The sequence below is a fragment of the Pantherophis guttatus genome, chromosome 1 (assembly GCF_059756535.1).
Source record: "Pantherophis guttatus breed Tessera chromosome 1, ASM5975653v1, whole genome shotgun sequence".
Classification (NCBI taxonomy): Eukaryota; Metazoa; Chordata; class Lepidosauria; order Squamata; family Colubridae; genus Pantherophis; species Pantherophis guttatus.
Genome location: NC_142063.1, coordinates 95,777,470 through 95,790,459, shown reverse-complemented (window position 1 = coordinate 95,790,459; position 12,990 = coordinate 95,777,470). Strand labels below are relative to the sequence as shown.

General features: G+C 39.1%; 1 protein-coding gene across 2 annotated transcripts in view; it reads left to right on the top strand.

The window, feature by feature from the left end:
- The window catches only part of OVCH2 (ovochymase 2), a 32,075-nt gene extending 20,155 nt beyond the window's left edge, over nt 1-11,920 (top strand). The window contains exons 14-21 of one of the 2 annotated variants that reach the window (XM_060687673.2): nt 1,025-1,156; nt 2,352-2,429; nt 3,291-3,477; nt 4,953-5,025; nt 8,717-8,912; nt 9,793-9,944; nt 10,051-10,219; nt 11,354-11,920. In XM_060687673.2, coding sequence (XP_060543656.1) covers nt 1,025-1,156; nt 2,352-2,429; nt 3,291-3,477; nt 4,953-5,025; nt 8,717-8,912; nt 9,793-9,944; nt 10,051-10,219; nt 11,354-11,373 — 1,007 coding nt within the window. In that variant the 3' untranslated portion in view covers nt 11,374-11,920. Of the gene's footprint in view, nt 1-1,024; nt 1,157-2,351; nt 2,430-3,287; nt 3,478-4,952; nt 5,026-8,716; nt 8,913-9,792; nt 9,945-10,050; nt 10,220-11,353 lie in introns of both variants that reach the window. The other variant, XM_060687672.2, reaches the window with a different exon arrangement.
- Nucleotides 11,921-12,990: the final 1,070 nt, after the last annotated feature.

The following is a 12,990-nucleotide window of genomic DNA, read 5'->3' as shown; positions in this document are numbered from 1 at the left end:
CCACTGCTAGAGCTCTTGTATCATAGATCCAGATTCAGAAATTGTGTCTGCACACATACATCTATACAGTGTAATTTATCTGTCCGTCTCCCCTATTTGCAAAGCTTAAAATCAAGATAATTATTACTTGATTACTTTATAGAGTTAATTGTGCCCTTGGGTAATACCTGCAGTTTTACAAATGCTAAGAGGGGTGGAAACATCAAAAGAAAATAGCAAAGGGCACCAAAGATGCTTCTATAAAAGCACAGGCATGGCTTGACAGGTGACTTTATATATTAGAGGGGCTTCTCCTGTGTCTTTGCCTTCGTTGGAATGGAGCCTCTCCTGTCACCTGAAGGTTATCTTCAACAAAACATGTGGGACTTTGGGGGAAAAAATTCCACTCAATCATGTTTGATTTTCAGAGACTGTTGGTCCCTTCACTGTTCTAGGTAGTTTTTTCAGAAGTGGCTTAGCATTGTCTACTTCTAGGGCTGGCAGACTAATTGGTCCAAGGTCATCCAGCTGGCTTTGTGTCTAAGTCAGGACTAGAACTCATGGTCTCTTGATTTCTAGCCTGATGCTTTAGCTACTACACCAAGCTGGCTCTCTATTAATAATAACATTCATTATATTTATATTGTTTAAACTAAATAGTATAAATTTATTGCATATTTTAAAAATATACTGATGAAACAAATATAATTTACCATTTGTTACCACCTTCAGTAGATGGGGGAACGATCATCTGACAAGGCCAAAGAGCCACATTTTCCAAATGGATCAATCAAGTCTAATATTAGGTTATTGCAGTTTGAAAGAAATTGATATTGTGTGAAACAGATAACCAAGCAAAACCTATTAGAAATATATAAGTACAAACATTAGTTGTTGTATCCTCCATATACTTATTTAGAATGCTCATTTCATTGAGAAGACCAAGCTGAAGACACGGTGTGGATTTTAGTATTTTATCTTTTAAAAAGTGGTAGTTTGTTGTTATGATCTTATCATTCGTTCATTCACTGATTCATTTTCTTAGCTCGATCATGTGGATTTGCTGTCCCGGCACCAGTTTTAAGTTCCTCTAACACAATGCTTATCCAGTTTCATTCTGATGAAACAGAGACCTACAGTGGGTTCAAAGCTGTATTTTTCTTCATTGATGTTGCAGGTAAAGAAATTATTTGTATGAACAGCACATGTGTTTTAGTTCTGCATACATGCCCATAATACATTTTGTCCACTTCAGTATGTTGTTTATAGCAGCAAACTGCTTTCAAATTGCTAGAGATTTCAGTGGATCATTAATACATTTTTAATTCTGACAAATCAAGTCATAATCCATACTTTAATCACATTTCTCCTGCCTTTCTGTTTTCCTTTTCCCCCCCAATTTTTATTTATAAGTACAAACTAAACAGAACAATGAAATGTACAAAACATAAAAACATATAAACACCCATTTCAATAAATGTCCAGTTTGTCGCAACTGTAATATACATTTCTCTTTGTATTTTGACTCTTCCTTATTTGGTCATTCCCTTTTGTCTATCTACTATTGATCTTTGTTGACCTATTTCTGTTCTTTGTTTCCATCATACTATATTTGGTCATTTTGTTTACTTCCTATTGCTTCATCTCTTTCCTATCTTTCAACCAACTATACCACTTTTCCCATACTAAGTAAAAGTCGTGTTCTTCCCTATTTTGTAATTCCTTTGTGAGTCTATCTAATTCCGCACATTCCATAATTTTATTGATTACTTTATCTGGTGTTGGTATATCACTACTCTTCCAGTGTTGCGCGTATAGTATTCGTGCTGCTGTTATCATATGTATAATTAAATATGTTGTTTCTTTTTTGTAGTGTCCATTTACTATGCCTAGTAGGAAGCTTTCTGGTCTTAGTTCTATCTTTTGGTGTGTTATTTCCTCTATTTGTATTTTGATCCTTTGCCAATATTGTTTCGCCATTGGGCAGGTCCACCACATATGGTAATAGGTGCCTTTGTGGTGGTTGCATTTCCAACATGTTGATGGCGTGCCAGGGAACATTCTTGCCAATCTGGCTGGTGGCAAGTGCCACCTATAAAACATTTTATAGAGATTTCATCTGCCACTCCAGTTGTATTCTTTGTACTAATCCTTTGTACTAACAGACCTTTAGTATAGTAAAATAGGCAAAATATGGAAGTGTAATTAAGCCATGGTGCTTCAAATTGCAGACCATAAATTAAACCAGTTACTTATCTGCATATATATGTAGTTGTAAACTGAATTTTTATCTTTCCTGGTGAAAGCTAAGTAACATTCATTTCAGGAATTCTGAGAATGCTTCTGTGTGCTTCTTCTTCTGGTTTTGTTAGATTTAAACATAACAAATTCAAGCGGTGGAGTGATACTTGAAGAAATCAGTGACCCTGCAAATGAAACAGACATGCCTGGTAAATATGTTTCTCCTGAGATTCTTTTTAATAGCCACAAAGAAGGGGAAAGGGAAAGCAGAGAGGAATCCCGAATTTAATTTGTAAATATTCTTGGAATAAATGTGGCACATACTGCAATACAACATACGCAGAATTATATAAAGTTTCTGTAAGCATTCTATTGTCACTCATCTAATCTAGGTGGAAACTGTGTTACTCTAATAAGTAATTCATGGATGAATCCACTTATTTAACAATGAACCTCACAGATTAAAAACCCAGATTTTTGTACATTCTTTTATAGAATATTGGCCAATCAGACTCTCTATCTATTGGGTTACACAAAGGCTCCATTATAGCAGGAAGGCTTTAATGAAGAGCAAAAAAAAAAAAAAGATGGGTGATAACCCAGCAATGCTGGCTCATCAAGTATTTTTCTAGCAAGAATTGTGGAATGCCATAGTGAAGTGACTTTCTTCTTTATGGATAGAGATGGGATGCAGTAGCCATCACTTGGCCATTGCAAACTTGTAGAATGACTAGGGATTTGAAGTATGGATACTAACCGAAGGTCATTCAATGGATTTACTGTCCATTTGGAAAAACAGTGCTCACTTGGGACAGCCACTGCACACCTTCCCTACCTCTTCTTTACACCAAATTTTAGACTGGCAAATTTCCATTGCTGTGCTGCTGTTAATGATAACTTGCCTAGAGCAGTATTTCTCAAATTTGACAATTTTAAGATGGGTGGACTTCATCTTCCAGAATTTTTCAGCCAGCATCCTAAGCAATCTGAAGAGTCAGCTAAAGGTAAATAGCATTACGTTTTCCATGAAGAAATGTCATGCTCTATGTTCACTTTTTCTCTGTCAGCAGATGATAGCTGTGGATTAGCATCTAACCAGCCTAGATTTCTCTTTAGTCGGATAGTTGGCGGTGAGGAAGCTGTGCCGTATTCCTGGCCTTGGCAGGCCAGCTTGCAAATTTTGGATGAAAACATCTGTGGTGGAGCTGTTCTCACAAGAACATGGGTTGTTACTGCTGCTCATTGTTTAAAAAAAGAGTAAGTACACTATGGATACTCTAGTTTTGAGAAAGACGAAGTCTTGCAAAACTTGCGAAGTATTGAGAGAGACAAAGGCCTGCTTAACAAGGCCTCTGGCGACGAAAAAGTAGGCCCAGAAGGCCACGTGGGAGCCTCTGGGTGTCCTTTCTGGCTGAAGATCCACTTGACAAAGCTTCTGGCAATGAAAAAGGAGGCCCAGAAGCCTTCCTTTCTCATGGGCAAAGCACTTGAGGATTGTGTCCCTGTCGGCTTCGGCAGCCCTTTTCAAAAAGCCTTTGCTGAAGGAACAGAGTTTCGAAGGGAGGTGTCTGCCCCTTCCAAACTCCGTTGGTGCCAACAAAGGCTTTTTGTAAAGGGCTGCCTATGGGAAAGTAATCTCCCTGCAGGCTTCGGCAAGGAAACGGTGAACGGAGGGAAGGCCTGAAGGATCGAAGTTTCCCCTCCGTTTGCAAACATCCAGGCCTCAATTCGCAGATAATAGAAGCCTAAAGTGTGAGATCATATGAGATCAGTAGCACGAGCTCTCACGCTACTGATCTTGCATGATCTCACGGTACGTTAGGCCTTTGTTCTCTGAGAATGTACCGAAAGCCTGAAGCAATGAAGCAGGCAAAGAAACTGTGACAGAGAGGAAATCTTTGCAAGGTAAGTGAGTCTCCAGAGGCAAAGTGCCTGTGAAGACCTGGCTGGGGATGGGTGGGGGGAATAAGCAGGGTGAATGTTGCAGAGCCTCTGTGGTTGTTCGTAAGAGCGAACAACTGCTGCGGTGCTGCAATATTCAAAATTTCAGGACTTGTTACTGCATAACTTCGAATGTTCACTAAGGGAACACTCGTAACCTGCGGATTACCTGTATTTGATCAAATCCACCACAATACATTTGACAAATCCTATCCAGTTCTCAAGATATAATGTTTTGTATCTTCTAATTCTGAATACTAAGGTCTTCACACAATTCTGATTCAATTTCAGGACAATCATACTCATGGTTTGCCTCACCTCATTATACCAATATATAACTCTCAACTCTCTTCTGCAACTTTAACTACATTAAGTGGGCATGATATTAATATATTCTGTGGATTTAATGGCAAAGTCCCTCTCTGATAACTATTGATAGTCATGTGGCTGCCTGTTGCTACATGACACTTACAACATTTACATGTAACATTTATGTTCTCCTTTCTTCTCATTAGTGAGGCTCTATGAAATAAATTGGAAGTTTCCATCCCTATCAAACAACTGGACATTTTTAAACATAGTAAATATATTGAATTTTTTTTTATATTATATAATCATATATTATAACACCTAGTGGCAATATGAACTTACTTGGTTTGTGATCAATACTGGATTCTTATTTCAAATTCAGTATTTTTGTTTATCTACCAATGAATAACTGTGTAGAGCAGTATGAGAGATGCTATACTTGAACTGATTAAAGCAATATTTGAATTATATTGTTTTTCTAGGGGAAAATATCAAGATCTTTGGAGAGTGGTGGTGGGCACTCATGATATAAAAGAGCAAGATCAGAGCAGCCAAGTTAGTACAAGTTGTTCTTTCTTTATGACATAATGTGAGTTTATCGTGAACATATAGTACTCTATATAATCTATGAGCCTCAGTTCTTTTAAGGAAAGTGATCCTTGTTAGTTGAACTGAAAACGGTTTAGGTACTACCATATTTTTCGGAGTATAAAACACACCTTTTTTCCCCCAAAAAAGAAGGTGAAAATCTGGATGCGTCTTATACTCCGAATGTAGCCCTGCCCAGCCTCGCAAACAGAGATTTCAGAGCCTGAAAGAAGCCTTTGAAAGAAGCTTCAGAAAAAAAGGCTCTGAAAGGCTTTTATCTAAAATAATATGGCAAGCAACAAAAGAAGAATTAGTAAAGGTTCTAACCAAACTATGTTAACAAATCTGGAGAATGACACAATAACCAACAGATTGGAAGAGGTAAAACTACATACCAATACCAAAAAAAGGAGATTGAACAGAGTACAGAAAAAGCCTTTTTTTCTGAAGCTCTGTTTCGGAGGCTTTCAGAAGCAGAAAAAAAAGCAAGGCACAGAGCGCACAACCAATGAACCTGTTGCTAAAATTCACCTCTGGAAACAGCTGATTGGGGGTATTCCAGGAGGCCGATCCACCCACCAATCAGCTTTTTTCTTATTTTCCTTCCCAAAAACTAAGGTGCGTCTTATACTCCGAAAAATACGGTATTTTGCATTTTATAATACAGAAGCATGTTTCTGGTAAAGCCAGTCTTACAGGATTTTGAAGCAATGTGGAACTTGTCAAACTTGTTCGGTTTAAGTATTGAAGTGTTTTGTTGAAGCATTTGTGCTATTAGCTATGATTTCTATTTGGATAAGCAAATAGTTTCTAGCCTAATAGAGCTTTTTAAAGTGTTTGGTTCTGCTGCAGAATTAAATTTACTGTATCTAAGACAGCTAGGCTAGAAAATGGCTTTCTTTGAATTCTGGGTATTATTTCCTTCGTTTTTCTTGCTTTTTGTTTTTGTTTTTCTTTTTATTAGCTATATTTTTATTGTTTTTCATTATCTAGTAGTAAATAAGGAGTTGGAATATGAATCATTAAATATAGAGATTTGATTATTAGCTGATCCTAGGGAATTTTGAGTATCATTGTGTGAAGCAAGAACATCCCACTCTGTGTTGTGCTGACTGGTAGATGGTGAAGAGTTGCCTGGATTGAATGGCCTACAGCAGGAGTCCCAACTGTGGCACTTTCCAGGTATATGGACTTCAACTCCCAAAATCCCGCAGCCAGCATAACCATCGCTGAGAATTCTGGGAGTTGAAGTCTGCCCACCTTCAATTTGCCAAAGTTGGGAAAAACTGGTCTACAGATAAGAGGTACATTTGAAAAATGTCATTACAGGCAGTCCCTGTCTTATGACCATTCATTTAGTGACAGTTTGAAGTTACAATGGGATTCATATTCATGATGGTTGCAGTGTCCTATGGTCAGATGATCATGATTTGCAACCTTCTGACCTGGCTGCTGACGAGCAAAGTCAAACCTTGTAGGGGAGATAAGCGGCATAAAAAATGTACTTATTTATTCTTAAAAAATTAATAAGCAAATAAACGGGGAAAGTCAGACTCACTTAATAATTGTATTGTGTTTCCCCGAAAATAAGACTCTGTCTTATATTTTTTTGAACCCTGAAATAAGCACTTGGCCTTATTTTCGGGGTGGTCTTATTTTGGGGCATGTAGAGCAAGACGGGGCTCCTCTTGCCATCTTACTTGATTTCCAGCTCTGTCTCCCTAACCCTAACCAGAGGAAATGGCGGGGACCAGCTGCGCAAGTGCTTCTAAAATATTTTTGGGGAGGGCTTATTTTCAGGGAGGGTTTATTTTCAGGAGGGGTTTAGTTTAGCACATGCGCTCAAAAGCCCTATTGGGCTTATTATCAGGGGATGACTTATTTTTGGGGAAAAGGAGTATCATTCACTTAACAAATGCAGTAAGAACAGTCATAAAATTGGGTCTGGTCACATTAAGATTTACTTAATAACTGCATTGCTAAGTGACTGAAATTCTGGTTCCCAGTGTGGTTGTAAGTCAAAGACTTCCTGTACTATATAATAACACTGGACAATTAATAAAAAAGAGCCCTGATCTTTAGCCTGACGTCTTTAATGTACCTAGCCACCCAGTGCTGTAGGAGAAGATTATTTAGGATATCTAAAAAGCACAGGTGTATTACCTGCATCTTAAGAGTTAATGCTGTAAATAAAAGCTGTAGTGTAGTAACTTCAACAAAGGGGACTATTATTTTTAATGTGATGGATGGTTGAGTATGATTAAATGCATGAGAAGAAATCATCTTAGTTAATGCTTAAGTTTAGATAAAAATAAAACTAAATCAAATCTGTTCTGGACCTGCACACTTTTTAGTATGTGGCTCCCAGCATGCCATTAAAAGCTAAATGCAACCTTTGACTTAAAAAGTTACACATTCCTGTCCAAAAAAAAATAAAGCAAACAACCCCGGGCAATTTGATGCCAGGATCAGGATGATATAATGATTATGTTCAGGTCACTTTAGAGGAGGCATGTGGGACCAGCTCTCATTCTCAGCCTTCCAGGTGTTATACACAATGCTACAAGCCCCACAGAATTTAATCCTTTCATTTAGGGAATGCTTCTCTCCTGCACTACTCTTATACTATTGCTCTCATAAGGAGCAGACGCCTTTCATGCCTGTTATTTACTCTACCTTCTAAGTAACAAGTTAGAAGCATCAGTCAAGCAAGAGGTTTGCAGGAAAGTATTATGCTTTTTTATGATATGGCCTGCTTTGCACTGGATTTCTATAGTGGATTACTATTTTGCCTATCTTATTTATTTATTTATTTATTGGTTCGATTTATATATCACCCTTCTCCGGAGACTCAGGGCGGCTTACAATGCGTTAAGCAATAGCTTTCATACTTTTGTATATACCTGCTTAGTAGGGCTTTCGGCCCCACCTAAGCGGTGTTCTATTTTATACAAAGTCAGCTTATTGCCCCCACAATCCGGGTCCTCATTTTACCTACCTCGGAAGAATGGAAGGCTGAGTCAACCTTGAGCCTGGTGAGATTTGAACTTGCAGTAATTGCAGGCAGCTGGTGCTACTTAACAGCACTTTAGTCTGCTGCGCCACCAAGGCTCTTATTTTATCGCTGGCTCTTGCCTCTCATGAAAAGAAAAGATTTCTTTCTAAACAGCTAGAGATAGTCCTCGACTTATGACCATTTGTTTAGAGACTGTTTAAAGTTATGATGGCACGGAAAAATTGACTTATGACTCATGTCACACAACTTTTGCAAGCATTCCCATGATCATGTGATCAAAATTCAGGGCCTTTGGTAACTGGTGTGTATTTACAATGGTTATAGCTTCCAGCAAACAAAGTCAATTGGGGAAACAGATTAGCTTAACAAATGTGTGAATCACTTAGCTGCAGTGATTTGCGTTAACAACTGTAGCAAAAAAATAAATAAAAATCAGGCATGAGTCACTTAACAACCACCCTGCTTAGCAACAGAAATTCTGGTCCCAACTGTGGTTGTAGGTCAAGGACTTCTTATATCGAACTCTCCTACATCAATGTCTCAGACAGATCAAGTGGAATGCACCCGTGTTGATCAGCATATCCAATTTATTTGAGCATATATTCTCACATAACATGCTGCCATGATTTTTCCCATGTGTAGAAAAGATTGGTGAAGCAGTACATCACACATCCGGATTTTAACACCAGTACTCTGGATTCAGACATTGCTCTAGTGGAACTTACTGAGCCTTTAGAATTCAATCATTATGTTCATTCAGTGTGCCTCCCGGAGCAAGAGGATAAGGTTGAACCTTCAAGAATTTGTGTAATTACAGGTTGGGGCAATCAGTATGAAGGTGAGCATTACCCATTCCATTGAAAAAAATATCTTCATTCGTTCATTCATTCGTTTAGCCAGAATGATTCTTATCCTATCTGTCAGCCATGGAAGGATATGAAAAAAAAGATGGATTAATTATAGAAAATAAGACTGCAAGAATGATACATATCAGCTCAGCATGTTAGATTCAGACATGGTTAGAAGATGCTTTTTATATCAAGAATTATACTTCCTTATAGGCAATCTCTTGGGGGAGGTCCAACACAAGGCCAAACCAGTAGTAGGCAATAGAATAGAACAGAATACTTTATTGGCCAAGTGTGATTGGACACACAAGGAATTTGTCTTAGGTGTATATGCTCTCAGTGCACATAAGGAGAATAAAATACATTCATCAAGAGTAAAAAGATACAACATCACTTGACCAGTGATAGTCAAAGTTACTAATAAGCTATCAAATCGTACTAGGAAACAAATAAAAACAATATAATTGAAAAATACAAGCAACATGGTTATAGTAATAAGTGGGAAGAGATAGATATTAGTAAGGAAGAGAAGAATAATAGTAATTCAGTCTTAGTAAATTATTTGACAGTGTTGTGGGAATTAGTTGTTAAGCAGTGATGGCATTCGGGAAAAAAACTGTCCTTGTGCCTCCCTTTTTCATTTTGACTCCCACACCACTCTTTTTGTATTACTTTCTCCCTCTTCTTCTTCCTCAGGGAGGTCTGAGCACTCTTGCCAGATGTCCAAAGTGATTTCATAGTGGGATTTTGAAATGAGACCAAGGGCTCTGTAAAATCAGATTGAATATCACAAGTTGCTATCTTCCTTTTAAAGATTAAGGCCCTCTTTATTGCTTTCTTCATTGTAAACGATTTGTTTTTCCCCTCAAGACAGAGCACAGTCAAGTAAACTGCATCAACTCAGAGTTCCTATTTTGGTTTCTGAAGAATGTCAGAAATATTATGTGGACCATCCTGGTGTGGTCAACAAAAGGATGTTCTGTGCTGGATTTCCTGCAGAAGGGGGAAAGGATGGATGTACAGTAAGCTGCCTATGGAGTATATGTATTTCACAAATTCTGAAACTCTACTATAATATTTCTTTGACAAACAGGTTTTGTTAACATAACCTGTATTCCTTTTCACTAGGGTGATTCTGGAGGCCCACTGGTTTGTCCTGCAAAAGACTCAAGCTACTACACCCTTAATGGAATAATCAGCTGGGGCCTTGGTTGTGGAAGAAAAGGCTATCCAGGAGTCTATACAAATGTTGCTATTTTTGCTGATTGGATCAGTCAATACATATATGGAAAAAATAGTATGTTCATTTTAACAGCAGCTCTTCAATTTTGATCTGCATTTTCTTCATAGGCATACCTGCACAAAAACTGTTACAGACTGACTGCTGCCCTTTGCATTATGTCAGAAAAACAATCTCAGTGTAATTCTGCTCAGTCAATCAAGTAATACTGCTCCAGCCCTTTAAAGTTCAATGTGTAGAAGCCAGCAGGGGAATTACAAACACAATTACCAATAAATTATTCCAATCAAATTGTTGTAAGAGATGACAGAGCTATTTTCTGTTGTCCACTCCCGCCCTACCCAAAATGCCCTCATACCTGATTTAGGAAAGCATTCTTCAGAACCAGGACAGGAAGTTTATAATCTGCATTCCCTGGGAGCAAAGTTACTCCCACCTTATGACCTGACATTCAAGAACAGGAATTTCCAAACCCCAAGGGAAATTTATTGTATTGTCATAGCTCTCACTACAAAGTGGGGGGGGGGCATGTGGGGAAGGGTTGCTTCATGTTAGTTAACTGAAGAGAAGGATAATTCATGCTTTCAAAAAGCCCAAAGCCCTTCCAGCTGTATTTGCTTTCAAGTTGTTAACTTTGCAAGAATTCTTTTGTAATTTACCTGTGACCTGTGTTGACCAATCTGGTTTAATGATTTCTACATTTCTCTCGTGTGGTTCTGTATACTGGACTGTAGGTTAGATTTCATGGAAGCAAAACGCAAAATCTTTTTAAAGCTCCTTTGTATGTTTGTGCAGAGATCCTTAAATTACGAGAAGTACTCTGGATCTTGAGAAATCTTTTCTTTACCAACTCCTGCAATTTTATTTTCAGATTAATTTTTTTTTTTTGAGTCAGAGCTCATTTCTTCCAGTTGGTCTGGCCATTTCTGCATTAACAGTGGAGTTGGGCTACGATCCCAAGAGACATGGCAGATGAGTCTCACACTGGTGTCATGATGGGCTATTGTCATCTGCTAGCAATGGGTTTCTAGAATCTTATCAAAATAATTGCAATCAGTGTTAATCTTTAATTAACTGTATTCCCAGAAAGCTTAAGCATTTCATAATCATTATGCCATTCCTTTGTTGTAATTTAATGTGGATCAACTTTTGATTGGCCTACAGTCATTGCTTGCTTCTTTATTTTTGCAGATTCATCAAGTATGGCATGAAGACTTTTGAAGAAGATAACTAAATAAAGGCACCATTCTGAAGGGCATTCCTTAGTTCATGTATCTGACCATTAGATGTGTGAGCTACACTGATCAAAAAGGAAAAAAAAAAGATAAAAAGCTGTAACTGTTCTAGTCTCATACTAGGATATTCATTTATTAGTACTGTCTTAATTGTGTGCTTCAGTTCAAGTTTCTGTATGCATTAAGAATTACTCAGATAGCAGTAGTAAAAGCACTGAATGAGTTAGGAGTGCTGACTTTTTTTTAAAAAAAAATTAGAGTGCACCTTGTTTTTACAGTAATTTTATAGTATAAATGAATATATTTCCCCCACATATTAACTATCTGCTGAAGGGAGGAGGAGAAGGGAGAAAAGTAAGGATGTAGCAGCACTACTGATTGTGTGGCAAGAAATGTATGTGATTGTATTATTACTTGCACATTAGATCAACAATGTCCAGCCTCCTGATGCAAATTATAGTTATATAGTTATATTTTTCACCATCATACTTACGAATGTGGCAAATAAATGTATGTACAAGGACTTCTAACTGAGATGCTTGCCATATATTTTCAAATAATGCTCTAAGGAAGCGGTCCCCAATCTTTTGGGGGTCCGTGGATCGACAGTGGCAGTGGGGGGGGGGATAGAGGATGATTGTGCATGCACAACCTCATGCCCTAATCCCATGCATGCACAAATAAGGCTTTTCACGCTTGCCCGCTGCATGCAGGACCCCTTTCTTCTAATGAAACACAATGACACGATGAGGTTTTCCGGTGATCTCCTTTCCAAATAAAGGCTAAAAGTTCTTAGCATTTTTAAAGATCGGCCCAGGTTGCCGAGGTGCTGTCCAACCCTTTATTTCTCCTTTCTATTGACCCAAGACTCTAATGCAGTGATAGCTAACCTTTTTGCCATTGCGTGCCAGGAGAGGGGGGGCAGGGGATGGTCGCGCGTGCCCGTGCCCATGCGCATGCTTGCGCAACCCCCTCCCCCTCCTGGCACATGATGGCCTGGTAGACCCGTTTTTCTTTCTTACCTGGTTCCAGATCCTGTGTTTCTGGGAAGGGCGAAAACAGCCTTTCCCACTCCCTTGGAGGCCTTACGGAGGCTGAAAGGGCCCATTTCCCAACTCTCGGTGGGACAGGAAGTGACATTTTTTGCTATCCCCAGCCTCCAGAATCTCTCTATGAGTCTCTAGGAGCCTCTCTAGGAGTCTCTGGAGGCTGGGGACTGGAAAAAATGTCACTTCCTGTCCCACCGGGAGTCGGGAAATGGGCCCTTTCAGCCTCCGTAGGGCCTCCAAGGGAATGGGAAAGGCTGTTTTCGCCCTTCCCAGATACACAGAGAGGATCTGGAGCCAGGTAAGAAAGAAAAACGGGCCTTCCCCACCCCGCCCCCAGGCCCTCCAGAGGCAAGAAACAGCCTGTTTCCCTACTTCTGGTGGGCCCAGAAGGCCCGAAAATCAACTGGCCGGCATGCGCATGCACCCCAGAGCTGAGCTGGCATGCCCACTAATATGGCTCCGCGTGCCACCTGTGGCACGCATGCCACAGGTTCACCATCACGGCTCTAATGCATCCGCAAGGATCCACCTACCTTTTAAAGGA